Genomic DNA, 15,033 nt, shown 5'->3' on the forward strand with positions numbered 1-15,033 from the left:
GAATATCAGTGTTCTGCCATGGCCAGCGAAGAACCCAGATCTCAATCCCATTGAGCACTTCTGGAACCTGTTGGATCGGAGGGTGAGGGCTAGTGTTATTCCCCCCCAGAAATGTCTGGGAAATTGCAAGTGCCTTGGTGGCAGAGTGGGGTAACATCTCACAGCAAGAACTGGCAAATCTGATGCAGTCCATGAGGAGGAGATGCACTGCAGTACTTAATGCAGCTGGTGGCCACACCAGATACTGACTGTTACTTTTGATTTTGAAAATAATAGCAGTTGAAAGTGAGAGAACGTTTCTTTTTTTGCTGAGTTTATTTGTATTTTAGGGTGTAGAGAGACTGACTTGATTGCTTCACTCACAGTGCATCATGGAAGTGATTGCTTTATTTTTGGCGGGTTTTGTTGGCCACTGTACTCTGATTGGTGGATCTCTCTCTGCTGGGCCATGGGTAATGTAGTTGTTCACCAGGAATTCTGCTATTAAACATGATATTCAAACAATGAAGTTGAAAAAAATGCATACTGATAGATTAAACAAAGGCATGTTCCATCGATGAACAAACTCATAGTTCATTGTAGGTCTGTCTTTAAAGGTTTATAAGTTATCCTTGAATTCCTTTATTAATGGAAAAAATGAAGATTTTTACTTCTGGAACCAGACATTTGTATTCTATAGCAAAAATATGATCATAATAAAAATGTACTTTAGAGGATAAAACATTATTCCAATTTAAGAGGCGTTTAAAGTAGGTATTTAAAATCAACAAAGAAAACCTCTGCTTTAGAAAACACATTTGCGCAAGTTGATTTTTGACTCCAAATCGTCTCGGTTACATACGTAACCTCGGTTCCCTGAGATGAAGGGAATGAGACATTGTGTTTATTAATGCATTTGGGGAGTGCCTTCTTACATGTCCTAGTTGAAACCTCTCTACAATAACGCCAATATTCTAATATTGGCTATGGTGTTTAAGCCCCGCCTGTTTGGCGCGACACTGTCAGCAAAAAAAAACAGGTGCACAAACACCATTTCCTCAGAATTTCTGACTGGAGTGCATCGCTTGTACCTCAAGAACTCTTGAGTCTTGTAGTGCGGCTAGAGTTCGCAATGTCACGTTCCCTTTGTCTCAGGGATCCGAGGTTACGTGCATAACCGAGACGTTCCCTTACAACACAGTACACTTGACATTGTGTTTATTAACACATATTGGAAACAAAATCCCATCACGCTGCATTACACAACATAACCTCCCAGAAAGGAAACATGATGCCGCAGTCTCGTGGGACAGTGACCGACATGAGTATGCTGCAGTGAGTGACCGTCATGTTGGGCCAAGAGGGGAGCACTCAGAATGAATATATGAACTATTTTCATTGTAAAGACTCGACGTTGGGAGGAAAAGGAGGACACGGAACTGGATTCCTCAACTTAAAGGTATAACTTTAATAAACAAGCTTAAAGGGGCTTATCAGCATAACATTCTTTAGCTTAAATTCTAGACAGTCTCTTTCAGACGGGTAGCTCTCTCCCCCATCTCTGGCATTGTCCCTTTATATCGCTCTCCCCAATGCTTACTGCAATTAGAAACAGGTGTCAGACATTATAAGGCTCAGGTGTGTGCACTCTTACCGCTTTCTTTCCGGACGAATGCTCGACCACGCCCCCGCCGCCACATATCCCCACTGCGCAATTCAGGCCAGGGAGTCATCCGGTCTGCCTACCACTCCCCCCCATTTCTGGAAAGGAAGTCCATGACAGCCATCTGCACTCCTGGTCTGTGGACCACCTCCAACCTAAACGGCTGAAGAGCCAGATACCAACGGGTGATCCGTGCATTGGTATCTTTCATTGGAGTGGGGTGTGATCCGAACAGAGGGTGAAGGCCCGCCCCAACAGGTAGTACCGGAGAGTGAGGAAGGCCCACTTGATGGCAAGACACTCCTTTTCAATGGTATTGTACTTAGTCTCCCTCAGCGAGAGCTTGCGACTAATCTACAGCACCGGGCGTTCCTCCCCCTCCACTACCTGTATGAGCACCGCCCCCAGCCCCCTGTCTGAAGCATCCATCTGTAGAATAAAAGAGAGAGAGAAATCGAGTGAATGTAAAAGCGGCCCACTACAAAGTGCGGCTTTCACCTGAGTAAATGCCCGCTGACACTGCTCTGTCCACTGGACCAGGTCTGGAGCTCCCTTTTTAGTGAGATCAGACAGTGGGCTGGTGATGTCCACAGTAGCGGTTTTAACCACCATGCAAACCATGCAATTGTGTGGGGCCCCGGATGTTGGGGGGGCCCCTGCCCCGGTAGGAAAGCTCCACAAAAAATGCTTGAGGGGTGACAAGTTGTTCTGGGTACACACGCAACTACATTGTTGTCAGCGCTCTTGGAGCGGTTCATGTTAGAAGCCGCTGGGGTTGAGTTTTTTAAGTAGGGTTCGGGTTTGTAATTTATGAAAAAACATATAGGCCGTCTGAAATCATTTATGCTCTCACTCACAGATACGCTCAAACGGATGAGTTAGGGGCTGTTCACACCGAACGTGTTTTTGCCTGCGTCTACTCTGTTTTGCCATTGTTTTCCTGTGTCTGACAGTAGCTTTTGAAAGCACAGGATGCCAACGCCATTAACCCCAATGCTTTTACCCTGAAAATGCACGTAGCGGGACAGAGGGCAATTTGGTTTGCTCACTGTATGATATGATGCGTCGCTCACCATAGGGAAGTGTTTGCGCATAATGTGTGTGCTTTGAAGAGGAAAGGGCTCTTTATTGAGAATGTATGAGCATCTCGTGCATTTGCAATGAGTGGTGTATTCTTTATTGCATTTTTTTATTGCATTTATTTGAGTGCATGACACAAAAACGACATTTTGCATAACATTGTGAACAACAATATTCCTTTTCTGACAAACAGCAGTGGGGAGATAGGGAACAGTGTTCTGTGTCTCCAATTGAGTCTTCTTTGGAGCAGACCCTGAGGGAACCACGTGCTCTGCTTTCCTCTTCAAAGGGTTGCACCCGCCAGGAGCGCTTCTGCTGCGCAGGGGTGTTTCTCCCGTCGGCGCGGGGTGTGCACTGATATGGCTGCTTCCGTTTGGTCCACGGCTTGCGTGGCCTCACCGGTGGCTCGGCGGCGGCAGTTGCCGGCGTTGAGGTAGCAGGCATGGGGCTTTTAGCCGGGTACTGGCTCGAAACAGAAAGAGGGCGAGCCGACTGTGATGTGCTCCATTTGGACATGAAGTGTCTCATAGCTTGTGACTGCTGCTGAGTCACTGCGTAACGTTCAGCAAACGTATTCACCGAGCCACCAAAGAGGCCGGCTGGAGACACTGGAGCATCCAACAGAGTGGCTTTTTCCCTGTCACTCATTTCTGTGAGGGTCATCCATACATGTTGATCCAGAACAACCAGGTTGCCCATGGACTTGCCGATGGCCTGTGCAGTGACATTCGTGGCACGCAGCGCTAAGTCTGTAGCAGTGCGGAGCTCTTTGAAAGTCTCTGGATCGAAGCCTTTCTCATTCATTTGCCTGAGGAGCTTGGCTTGAAATACCTGGAGCACTGCCATTAGCTTTTCCAGCCAGTGCGGACGTTTGTCGACATGGCTTGGAAAGATGTATGGGGCGTAATTTCCACACCCTGTTACTCGCTGGTTAGAGGTGTGACGCTACCGCCTCCTCCACAGGGGGTAGTTGGACATAGCCTTTCTCTTCCCCGTGATCCACATTAGAGAGGACGAGCATGCTGAGAAGTTTGCGTGCCAGGACTTAGACAGTTTGTTATGAACTTCAGGGAAGAATAGGGCGGATTTGCGGGATGCGGCAGCTTGATGGCGTCTGGACTGCAGGAATCCCTCATTGAGGCGAGACTGTTTAGGTTCTTCTGGGGGAGACCACTCAAGGTTGAGCTCTTCGACCACTCTTGTAAGGACGCAAAGCATCTCCCTGTCAGTGGCACATGCACGTTCCTCGTCCTCTCTGGGGGAGGGGCAGCAGCATCATCCACTGACCACTCGCCTGATGCAGCGAGAGACATGACATCACCATTTTCATCCCCAGTGTCAGAACCGCCAAACAAGACGAGGCCGCACTCTTTCAGAGGGCCAGAGCTCGTCTCACACATAGTGTATTGGAAAAGATGCACTTCGTGGAGATTGAGGGGCTCGCAGGATGTGTGCTGGCATGAGGTCCACCTCAAATTCATCCTGCTTGACCTCTCATCCCTGCCATGCCTCACGAGTGAATCCTTGGGTATCACAGAAGAGGCGGGTGGGAGGTCGCGTGAGGCTGAATCGTCCCTCGGAATGAGGGTGATTCGCTTGCGAAGCGTCTTGAGACCCATGCCCTCGCAGTGAGGACAATCTGTCTCCATGAGAGTTGACTCTGCGTGGGCGCGGCCCAGACAGTAAATGCAGCTCTCATGCTGATCTGACGGTGGGATGTGTCTCTCGCACAATGAACACTTACAGAACGACATCTTTTAAAAGACGCGAACACGTAAGTGACTCTTTTAGATATATAAATATATGAATAAATATATATTTATATTTATATCACACAGTATACAATACACAATATGCAATTGCTTTGTAAGGATACACAACACCTGCCGAAGCGCTGCGGGGAATCAGGATGCTGAGGCCCTTTCACCAGTGAAGCATCAAGCGGCGTGGCGGAGTGATGTTCGCTGGAGCACTGCAGGGGAGCAGAGAGGCTTCTTGTAGCCGTGAAGATTCTGCCCGCTGGCTCGTGTATATCGAAGGCGAATGGTAGAGGGCTTCTAGACAAGAGATAATCGCTGTCTTGAAGGAAGAAATTCTGACGAAATGGTGTTTGTTCACCTGTTTTTATAGCAGACAGCTTCGTGTCAAAACAGCTGGGGCTTAAACACCATAGACAATATTAGAATATTGCTGTTAGTGTAGAGAGGTTTCAGCTAGGTTGTGTAAGAAGGCACTCTCCATATGTGTTAATAAAAACAATGTCAAGTGTACTGAGTTGTAAGGGAACTTATTGTTACTGAGATATAGCCCTTGTAACAACTTCCCGGTGTGAGTGTGACAGTTAGCCCAGTTCTCCCTTATAGATCGGGAACATCTCCTAGTAATGCATGGTAGTGACGTGATAATATTTTTTTGGTTTCCAGTCTAGGGAAGCAGATGTTTGACTGTGTGTTTCCACTGTTCTCAGAATCAGGTGTCAAATAACATGAATTTATTGACAGGCAGATGTGGCAGGAAAATGTATCCGTTCTATTAGAGCTCTCTATGGCAATTTGAATGGGAACTGTTTGCTAAATTACAAAACTTGTGTTGCTGGTGCCTGGGTAGCTCAGCAAGTATTGACACTGACTACCACCCCTGGAGTTGCAAGTTCGAATCCAGGGTGTGCTGAGTGACTCCAGCCAGGTCTCCCAAGCAACCAAATTGGCCCGGTTGCTAGTGAGGGTAGAGTCACATGGGGTAACTCCTCGTGGTTGCGATTAGTGGTTCTCGCTATCAATGGGGTGCATGGTAAGTTGTGCGTGGATTGTGGAGAGTAGCATGAGCCTCCACATGCGGAGTCTGGTGTCATGCACAACGAGCCACGTGATAAAATGCGAGGATTGGCGGTCTCAGAAGGAGGCACCTGAGACTTGTCCTCCACCACCCGGATTGAGTAACCGCGCCACCACGAGGACCTACTAAATAGTGGGAATTGGGCATTCCAAATTGGGAGAAAAAGGGAAAACTTGTATGGTTTTTAGTAGTTGGACTATTCCTCAAATACATAAAATGTATGATAACCTGAGGCAACTCATTTTGTAATAAACTTGCATGTTAAAAACTCGTGCCCAATAGCTACGTTTGGTTGATTGTTTCCTTTTCTGACAGTGCTGTGCAGTTACACAGGCGACCTCTAGGCGGACTATTTTCTTGTGGCGATGACGTCGTAGATAACGTAACGTCTCTACTGTTCAGAAAATTATTTGAACGTCTCATTGACAAGAGGACACCGGAGTTACCAAAGTTGCAAACGACAAGAAACAAACAAAACAGCCCAAAGAAGCGCACGAGACTATATCGAAAGCTGTTTTCGTACTTTGGAGGTAAAACCCATGACGGAGACAGCTGAGTGCCATTAGATAATGCGCTCAGATGTTATGGTATGAAAGTTTTTCTCTAATAGTTAACTTGCAAGGAACTTGGTAGCCTGTTTGTAAAGACCAAGCCCAAGCCCAAGCCAATGCTGTCAGCAGTGCTGCTCCCTTCTGAGTCATGCACTGAGGCAAAACAAATCTGCCCATAGCTGCAAAGCTAACAAGACGTCGAGCACGCGAGTGCCTGTTTATTTGGTAAGTATGTGATTTGAACACACTTTTGCCACAAGTTTAATTGTAATCAGACATTTCCATGTACTGTATGTATTTGTTAGCCGATTTGACATGCCATGTACTTAGTTGTCAAAAGGAAGCGGTTTTTCCCGTTAGCTGTAGAGTGCTAAAAATCGAAATCCTCCCATTCCCAACGCGGAAGGCGGATTTAGCGCGACATCAGTATTAAAATACAACAGAAACACACTGTTATTTTACTCTCGAGATTTGCTCGTGCGTGTCATTTCGCAACAATTGAGTTGGCTTGCTAGCTCAACTGCAGTCATTAGCACACTACCAATGAACACTTTCTGAATCAGTGTTATATGGTTTCGTTTTTCCGTAAATTAACACTTTTTTGTTTTCATGTAAATGACTGTTGAAACGAAACAGGTGTCAAATATCATGCAAGCTATGGTATAATCGTTGAGGAATGCATCACTATCTCGAGCCACAACTTGTTTATTTCTATGTCAGAGGAAGAGGTCTCCACCCTATTTTTGAGCAGTAATTTTATAAGAAAACCTAGTAGTACATTAAAGCTAACCAGATGAAAGTGAAAATTGTCTCATTATTTACTCACTCTCATGCCATCCTAGATGTTTATGACTTTCTTCTGCAGAACACAAACGAAGATTTTTAGAAGAATATTTCAAAAATATTTCATATTGCCAAGGAGACTGCTGATGTCAAGATTTATAGTGAAAAAAGAGGACCCATTTTGGTCTGTTTTCACTCAGAATCGATTGAATCGCTTCAGAAGACATGAATTAAAACACCTTATACTGCCTTTGTGTTTTTGGAGCTTCAAAGTTTTGGTCACCATTCACTTGCATTATATGGACCTACAGAGCTGAGATTTTTCTTTAAAAAATCTTTGTTTGTGTTCTACAGAAAAAAGTAAGTCATACACATCTGGGATGGCACAAGGGTGGGTAAATGATGAGAGAATTTTCATTTTTGGGTGAACTATTCCTTTAAATGAATCCTATCATATGCAAGTGGTCATGAGGGCAGGCATGACTTGATCTTCAAACACTCAACAGGATGTTTATAGTTCAGTATGGTGGAATAGCTCATTACAAACACAGATGCTGCCTTTCGTTTAAGTAAAATTTACAAATATCACACGCTTATGAGAGGTACTGAAACGTAATAAGTTTAGTCTATATTTAAAAGATTAATGTGTAAAAGTTTTTAAACCATTACAAAACACACTAAGTGAATGTTATTTTAAAGCAAAGGAGCAGAGATCTTTATAATCTTCTGACAAGATGATCTGCTCATCGGTGGTTTCCTATGACCATGGTGCCTGGCCCTTTCAGTACCAACACTGTACTCAAATGCTTGTCTACCAGAAGTTAGTAAGATATATATATATATATATATATATATATATATATATATATATATATATATACACCACTAGCTGTCATGCCACTCCTTACTTTGAAACCCTATCTGTAATGTTACTGAAATGAGCCACGGCTGCAAACAAAAGCTTTTGAGAAATGTGACGCCCCATTAGTCCACTGCTCATTTGAATTTTCCATTGTTTTTTCTCTGCCAACTAGTTTGTTAATGTGGCTTCAATCATATATGGAAGAAATCAAGGATACTGCATAGTGTTGACAGTTTACCATTAGCCACACCCTATTTGTATACACTACAAAGCGAGCTGTTAACTGAGTAAATCTATAACACAAAACTTCCTTAGTTAACATTCAGGTAGACTGTACTTGAGTCAGCAACAGTAATCCTGTAGTAATATGCAGTGAATCCACCCATATGATTTTAAGTTTCATGATAAATAGCTAGTCATATATATATATATATATATATATATATATATACATACATACACTGTAGTTATGTTGCACCTACAAGTCATATTCTCACCATACATCTGGACAATTGGCTGATCCTGAAGCTAATAATTACAGTTTGTAAAGTTTAAAAATGGATGAACTTTTCTAAGTGTGAGCTATTGATTCCACATGGGCATGTACATACATTTTATATAAAGACTTTACTATTGTGAGTTAACAGAAATTAGGAGTTTGAGTGGCTTTGTTTGTTTCACTTTCAGTGAGCGATGGTGTCAGTTAGGAAGGGAACAGATTAATTGTACACTAGCCCTTATGAGAAGCCTCATTGTTTCATCATTTTCTCAAGGGAAGAAAAATAAAGTATGTTACCATCATTATTAGCAGGATGAATATGGGAATTGGAGAAAGCTAATTATTCATCAGTATCAGCCCAAACATATGTTTGGCTTAGCCTATTTGTAGGGTAAACATATGACTAACTAGACCGTACATGTACAGTATTAATAAAGAATGTTGTTCATGGTTCATGTATGAGTAAAATTATGGCTGCTGTATAGATAAAACAAACATCTGCTGTACATAGTTAAATGGGTCAGGAAATAGAAGAGGTCATTGTACTATAAAAACATACTGACAATTTCAGAACTTAAAGTTTCCTCACTGCAAAAAGAGTGTTGAAACCAAGCGGCCAAAATGACTCGTTCTCTACCTCCACCACATTATGATGTCACACTGTGGTAGACATTTGCATCTGACCACCTCCACAACAACGGCTAATCACTTCTGTACCCTGCCGAGTTGTGGTGAGCAGTGAAAATGGAGAGCAGGTCAATCAAGAGCAGAGAACCAATCATAAAAGTGGGCATGTACTTTCAAGTGTTAAAGGAGAAACAGCACCAAAACAGAGGGTCAGAATGAGGATGGAAAATTGTCATGCTTTACAAATATATGACTGTAAAAAAACGGTACTAATATTATAAGTGAACCTCAAGGAACATATCGTCGCTGTCTGACGAAAAAAAAAGTATCTCCACTTTTGCCTATTTACACTTTTTACCATTGATGGAATGTGCAGAATGACCTCTTCCTACTGTTTGAATTGTGCATCGAAATGGCCAATGAAAATATGTTTAATCAGGCTCTCTGTTTAACAAGCATCTCCTTTGGCCTTGAGAAGTGTCCATCAAAACAGTATGTCCCACCCTTATGTTTTGAAGAGCATCAACTAATTTACATCAGCTGTCTGGCTGTCACTTGAAGCTAGAGTCGGTCTGTTCATTTATAACACCACCACCATGGTAAATTATCTCCACTTGTTCTTTGAAAACAGTGGTAAAATATGTACAACTATGATAGGAGTCCAAAAGCATAGATTTGTGTAAATAACACTCTTGTTTTTTAGTTTGAAGTGTAGTGAAGAGATTGCCTACATCGCACTGGCTGCGTGGTTTCCATGACAACCAAAGCCATTAATTCACACACAATGTTGTGGCTTTAAAAAGTAGACTATACCAGCCATATACGGTTGCCAGATTTCCTTCTTTTTGAAACCACGAGTGAAAGCTAATTCTGGCAGGCAGTTTATGTGTTGGACCCGGAAAACCGAACTGTCCACTCAACAACCGGTCTAGAAACCCTAGTCATAAAACTGATTTCAGTCTAAAACAGTAAGTGAAAGCTTGGAGTATATCCAAAAATTATCTAGCAATTGATAACCTACCGAATTCTGGGAACACGAACAGTTACACTTGACTCTGTAACTGAACATGCGCCACTGGAACCCTTGATAAGAAAACCGTGCATGTCCACGTTGGCTAACACAAATCCATGTAATTCCAATTAAAATATCAAATAATTCACTAACAGCTGCGTAATCAAATAATTCTATTTATTTGAAAAATAAATTTTTTGAAGATGCATTCCTTTCATCAGACAGCAATGGTATATAAATAATAAAAACAAGGACACAAATTTAACAGCTCTTCTTTTCTCGAAGACTCCTTTCTAGGGTTCCCTTAATACCCATCTACCTCAGACTATTCAATACTTGGTCACCATCATTGCACCGCCACCTGCCTCTCATCGCTTGAAGCCATGGCTGCTAATAGGAATGCTTTAGCCCTTCACAAAGTGATAATGGTGGGCAGTGGCGGCGTGGGCAAGTCAGCACTAACATTGCAATTTATGTATGATGAGGTAAGGCTTAACATTTAAGAATTTCACATTTTGTGTAAATTGACATTAACTGGCAAATGTAATCATGTTACTGATCTCTCTCAAGTTTGTGGAAGACTATGAGCCCACTAAAGCTGATAGCTACAGAAAAAAGGTGGTTCTGGATGGAGAGGAGGTCCAAATCGACATCCTTGACACAGCTGGACAGGAGGACTACGCTGCCATTCGAGACAACTACTTCCGCAGTGGAGAGGGATTTCTCTGTGTGTTCTCCATTACAGAATCAGAATCCTTTGCTGCTACTGCTGACTTCAGGTAGAGAAATCTCATTCAAATTGGTAATTACACTACACTACATTTCACAAGTTTGGTTGTTTATCATAACAAAGTGTGCATGCAGCCAATAAATCTATTCTAAGTTTGAGCCCATAATGTCCCTCTAATGAGCAGCATTCCATTATTGAAGATTATATTTTCTAAACTTAAGAGAACAGATCCTTCGGGTGAAGGAGGAGGAGAACGTACCTTTCCTGCTGGTGGGAAATAAGTCAGACTTGGAGGAGCGACGGCAAGTTGGGGTGGAGGAGGCAAAGGCCAGAGCAGAGCAGTGGGGCGTCAGCTATGTTGAAACTTCTGCTAAAACCCGTGCCAACGTAGATAAGGTAGGCCTTACAAAAGACTGGTTCGGCAACTATTACATGTGATACTTAATGTTTACCTAAAAATTATAATTCTGTCATCATTTACTCAAGCTCGCTCATATTGTTCCAAACCTGTATGACTTTCTTTATTGTGCAGAACACAAAAGGATATTTTAAAGACTGTCACAATCACTGATTTCCATAAAATAGCAGTTGATAGTGACTCACTTTAAAGCTTAACAAAAGCACCCATACGTGTCGTAAAAGTAGAAAAGCTTTAAAGTGAGTCACTATCAACTATGTAACTACGTATTAGAAAGAAAGCCATGTAGGTTTGGAACGACATGAGAGTAAATAATGACAATTTTTATTTTTGGGTGAACTATTTATTTCATGAATAAAATGAATCAGTCAGTATTAGCTGAAGTTTTGTTTTGTTTTTTAAACAATGGAGCTCAGATTCACTTACACATTCATTCAAATGGCATGATCTCTCCAGGTGTTTTTTGATCTTATGCGTGACATCAGAGCCAGAAAAATGGAAGATGGCAAAGAGAAAAATGGAAAAAAGAAGAGGAAAAGTTTGGCAAAGAGAATTCGGGAAAGATGTTGCATTTTATAAAGACTGTGTCAATGTGCACTATTATGCTAATGTCTTTACTCCTCAACTGCTTCCAAAAAAACAATTAATCAGGTTATATCACTCTCCAGCCAAAACTGCTGGAGATCAACTCTTAAAAACACATCCAGGCTATGGTGTGTTCCTGATACTTTTTGTTGGTGTCTTTTAATGGGTACAAAAGGGAATATCAGAAATGCATTACCAAAATAATGTCAAACAGAGATAACTAAATGGTGTCATCATCAAACAAAACATTTCTAAGCTCAAGCACACCATTACAGACAACTATAATGATTTCAATGTTAAAGATTTTATGTACTGTGCATTAATTACTCAGTTAACCATCGACTAGTCCAGTTGCTTTTAGTTCTTAATGTGACTAAACTGTGGCAACATTGAGTGCTGAACACTAACACTTTCAGTAAAATACTATTTGCTATTTATGTGCAAGTTTTAGGGGGCTTTTCAGGACCGTGGTGACTTACAACTCCTGTTCTGTTTTACTCAACATAAAATCCTAACGAGTATATAAAATCTATAAAGTATGGTTTCAGGACATCATGTTAAAGGAAGGGTTAGATTGCTAATTTTTGCTTAAGTGAATGTTAAAATGACTAATACAAGCTAGAGAAGTAATAAACCCAGCAGTTTATTCTTGATAGGCTTCTTCTGCTGTGTAAACGCAGTGTAAAGCCCATGCATTTCAGCAAAGACTTTTGACACTGTCCTTCATTTCATTTAAAGGGGTCATGTCATGCTATTTTTTTTTTTTTTACTTTAAGTATTAACAATAAAGGTTTTTGCACATTAATAAAACAGTAATAACAAAGTGTTAAATGACATTTTTCCACCCTTGTCTTTGGCCCACTGTCTGATTTGCTCAGTTTTCTGTGCTGTCCCCTTCAAGACTTCAATATACACGCCCACTGTGTTATGACTGGCAAACATCTTTGAAGTGCAAACACCCTCCGGAAACGCTTGTGGAACTGTTTTTTTCCCGAGAATAAATGAATGAGAACGAGAAAGCGATTTACAAAATCCTCTGAAAGCACTCAGTCCAGCTTATCATTGATAGCTATACACCGATCAGCCACAACATTAAAACCACTGACCTAATATTGTGTAGGTTCCCCTCGTGCCACCATCGCAATAGAATCCTTAAAGAAAAGTGCTGAACAAAGGTCAGTCCTCATTCCTAATGTTTGGATCTTCAGAAGGATATCCAAAGATGCTGTTTTTACACAATCAGGAACAAAACAACGTCTGGGGACCTTACTTTACATCTTAATTTTTTTTTGTTGGTTTAAAGCAAACTACATTAATAAAAGTACCATTTTCAGAGTAGCAGGTCTATCAGATCACAGCGTTGTGGATGCGGGGATATTCAAATAAATACACCTTTCCTACATCAATATGGCACCGATTTCAAAACAAGTTGTTTTGCAGGGTGGGAACAATAAATGCTCTTTTCAGACTGGAGAGGAAGTTTTGAGTTTTTATAGTACAATGACCTCTCACCTGTATGTCAAATTATCAAGGGAAATATGGTTCCTCATGACTTGACCCCTTTAATAATAGCTTAAGCCTAAATGCATCAGATTTCTGTCCCACAGGCTAATCATAACCCCATCTTGCAGTCAAAAGGGCTATTCATCATCCCGATGTATGTGTGCAACAGCAGAATTGGAGATATGTTCAGTGGCGTGGAGGTGTCCCAATTAATACATTATTGTATTTTGTTACATAAAAATGAAACTGTCATCTGGCTTAGTTCTACTTTACTGTGAAATACAGGTTGGAATGTTGTTTTATTACACAGACTGAATTGTGTATTTTAATATAACATATGCATTTGAAATTTTATTCCACCTTTTATCCTGTGTAATTATATTTTCTATTGTAAATTAAAACATTTCTGAATTTTAGTTCTTTGAGGGCAAGAGGGTAAACTTAATATTGTGAAATTATACTGATACTAAAACTAAGAAACTCTAAAAGGGCTATACATAAAGTGTTTTGTACACCTGGCCCTGGTGGCTACTCCGCAGATTTGGAGTAAAAAGAACCGGTCACCCTTCGATAAAAGGTTTTAAATAAGCACATCCTAACTTGAAGTTCCATATGTACCATAAATAAATGTGAGGTTAACAGTTTCTTTTCACCTAATTCTGGCATCTACCAAACATGTTCTTTTTGCTTCTTTAATTGCCATTTGCAGCTACAAATACACTGTTCCTTTAATGTTAATACTGTGAGATAAGCATGTTTTTCTTTTGCTCTGTTTAATCTGTCACAGTGTGTTGAAATCCCACAACAAAGCTACTCTTGATTGGTCTTGTGTGGTAAATGTGCCGTGGGGTTAATGATGCTGACATCATTTGAACAGCTGATGCCTCGGACCCCAACTCATTGCTTGAGTGACTTTAAGCTTTTTAAAAAAATTTACAATTCAAGAGATTTCAATATTAAGCCTCTATTGTTTGCGTCTCTATAATACACTCAGCTGAAATGTCTTCATTTCATTCTGTGCTTTCTATATACATTCTATATGGAACTAGCTGACAACGAAGACAAAGAAAACAATGGATTTAAAAAGCAACTGACAGCACTGATGTAATAATACAACAGTAGCTGTCTGTAATTTTGGTGATAAGAATGTTGAGTGAAAAATAAAACATTAAAGTATACTGGATTTTAAAATGTAAAATGTTATGTTTCTGTTACATTAATAAAAATCTATTTTTGTAGATCTATAATGAGTCAGTGATCAGATTTGATTGATATCATGCAGCAAAAAAGTGTAATACCCACAAATAATTTTCCCAGATGAGAAATAAACTTGGAAGAGATGTGTATAAATGTTATGGTATCAACAGTAAAAATAAATAAAAATAATGTTAAGAATAACTTAAAGGAGTATTCCGGATTCAATACAAGTTAAGCTTAATCAATGGCATGATGCTGATAACCGCAAATATATTTTGCCTCGTCCCTCCTTTTCTTTAAAGAAAAAACCGAGGTAACAATGAGACACAATGGAAGTGAATGGGGCCAATTTTTGGAGGGTTTAAAGGCAGAAATGTGAAACTTGTAATTTTGTGAAAACACACATTAATTCTTCTGTTAAAACTCCTTTATTACTTGAGCTTTAAAATGGTTTAAAAGGTTGTTTTTATGGTCATTTTAGGGTTAAACATTATGTCATCATGGCAACAAAGTTGTAAAATTGGTTATAACTTTACATAGAAAAGGTTTGCAAGTGATTTTATCACACTTAAATCATGTTAACACACATTGTTTATGTCTTGTGGCTATACTTTTGAAATGGTGAGTTTTAATGTTTACAGATTGTACCCCATTCACTTCCCTTGTAAGTGCCTCACTGTAACCTCGATTCTTTCTTGCTGTTTAAAAG

At 40.7% G+C, this 15,033-nt stretch overlaps 1 protein-coding gene across 1 annotated transcript; it reads left to right on the plus strand.

Moving 5' to 3' along the window:
- Positions 1-5,929: 5,929 nt before the first annotated feature.
- On the plus strand, positions 5,930-15,033 carry LOC127442387 (ras-related protein Ral-A-like). The gene is made up of 5 exons (XM_051700374.1): positions 5,930-6,333; positions 10,177-10,376; positions 10,462-10,670; positions 10,843-11,017; positions 11,496-15,033. Exons 2-5 carry the CDS (start codon positions 10,275-10,277, stop codon positions 11,616-11,618), a joined length of 609 nt encoding a protein of 202 aa, XP_051556334.1. The 5' UTR covers positions 5,930-6,333; positions 10,177-10,274; the 3' UTR covers positions 11,619-15,033.

The sequence above is a fragment of the Myxocyprinus asiaticus genome, chromosome 6, assembly GCF_019703515.2.
Source record: "Myxocyprinus asiaticus isolate MX2 ecotype Aquarium Trade chromosome 6, UBuf_Myxa_2, whole genome shotgun sequence".
NCBI lineage: Eukaryota > Metazoa > Chordata > Actinopteri > Cypriniformes > Catostomidae > Myxocyprinus > Myxocyprinus asiaticus.

What these genes read in the sequence shown, in the direction of transcription:
- LOC127442387 (XM_051700374.1), top strand. Translation starts at nt 10,275, where the DNA reads ATGGCTGCTAATAGGAATGCTTTAGCCCTTCACAAAGTGATAATGGTG. An exon ending in GCTGCTACTGCTGACTTCAG is followed by an intron (nt 10,671 to 10,842) that starts GTAGAGAAATCT and finishes TCTAAACTTAAG; the next exon opens with AGAACAGATCCTTCGGGTGA. An exon ending in CCCGTGCCAACGTAGATAAG is followed by an intron (nt 11,018 to 11,495) that starts GTAGGCCTTACA and finishes TGATCTCTCCAG; the next exon opens with GTGTTTTTTGATCTTATGCG.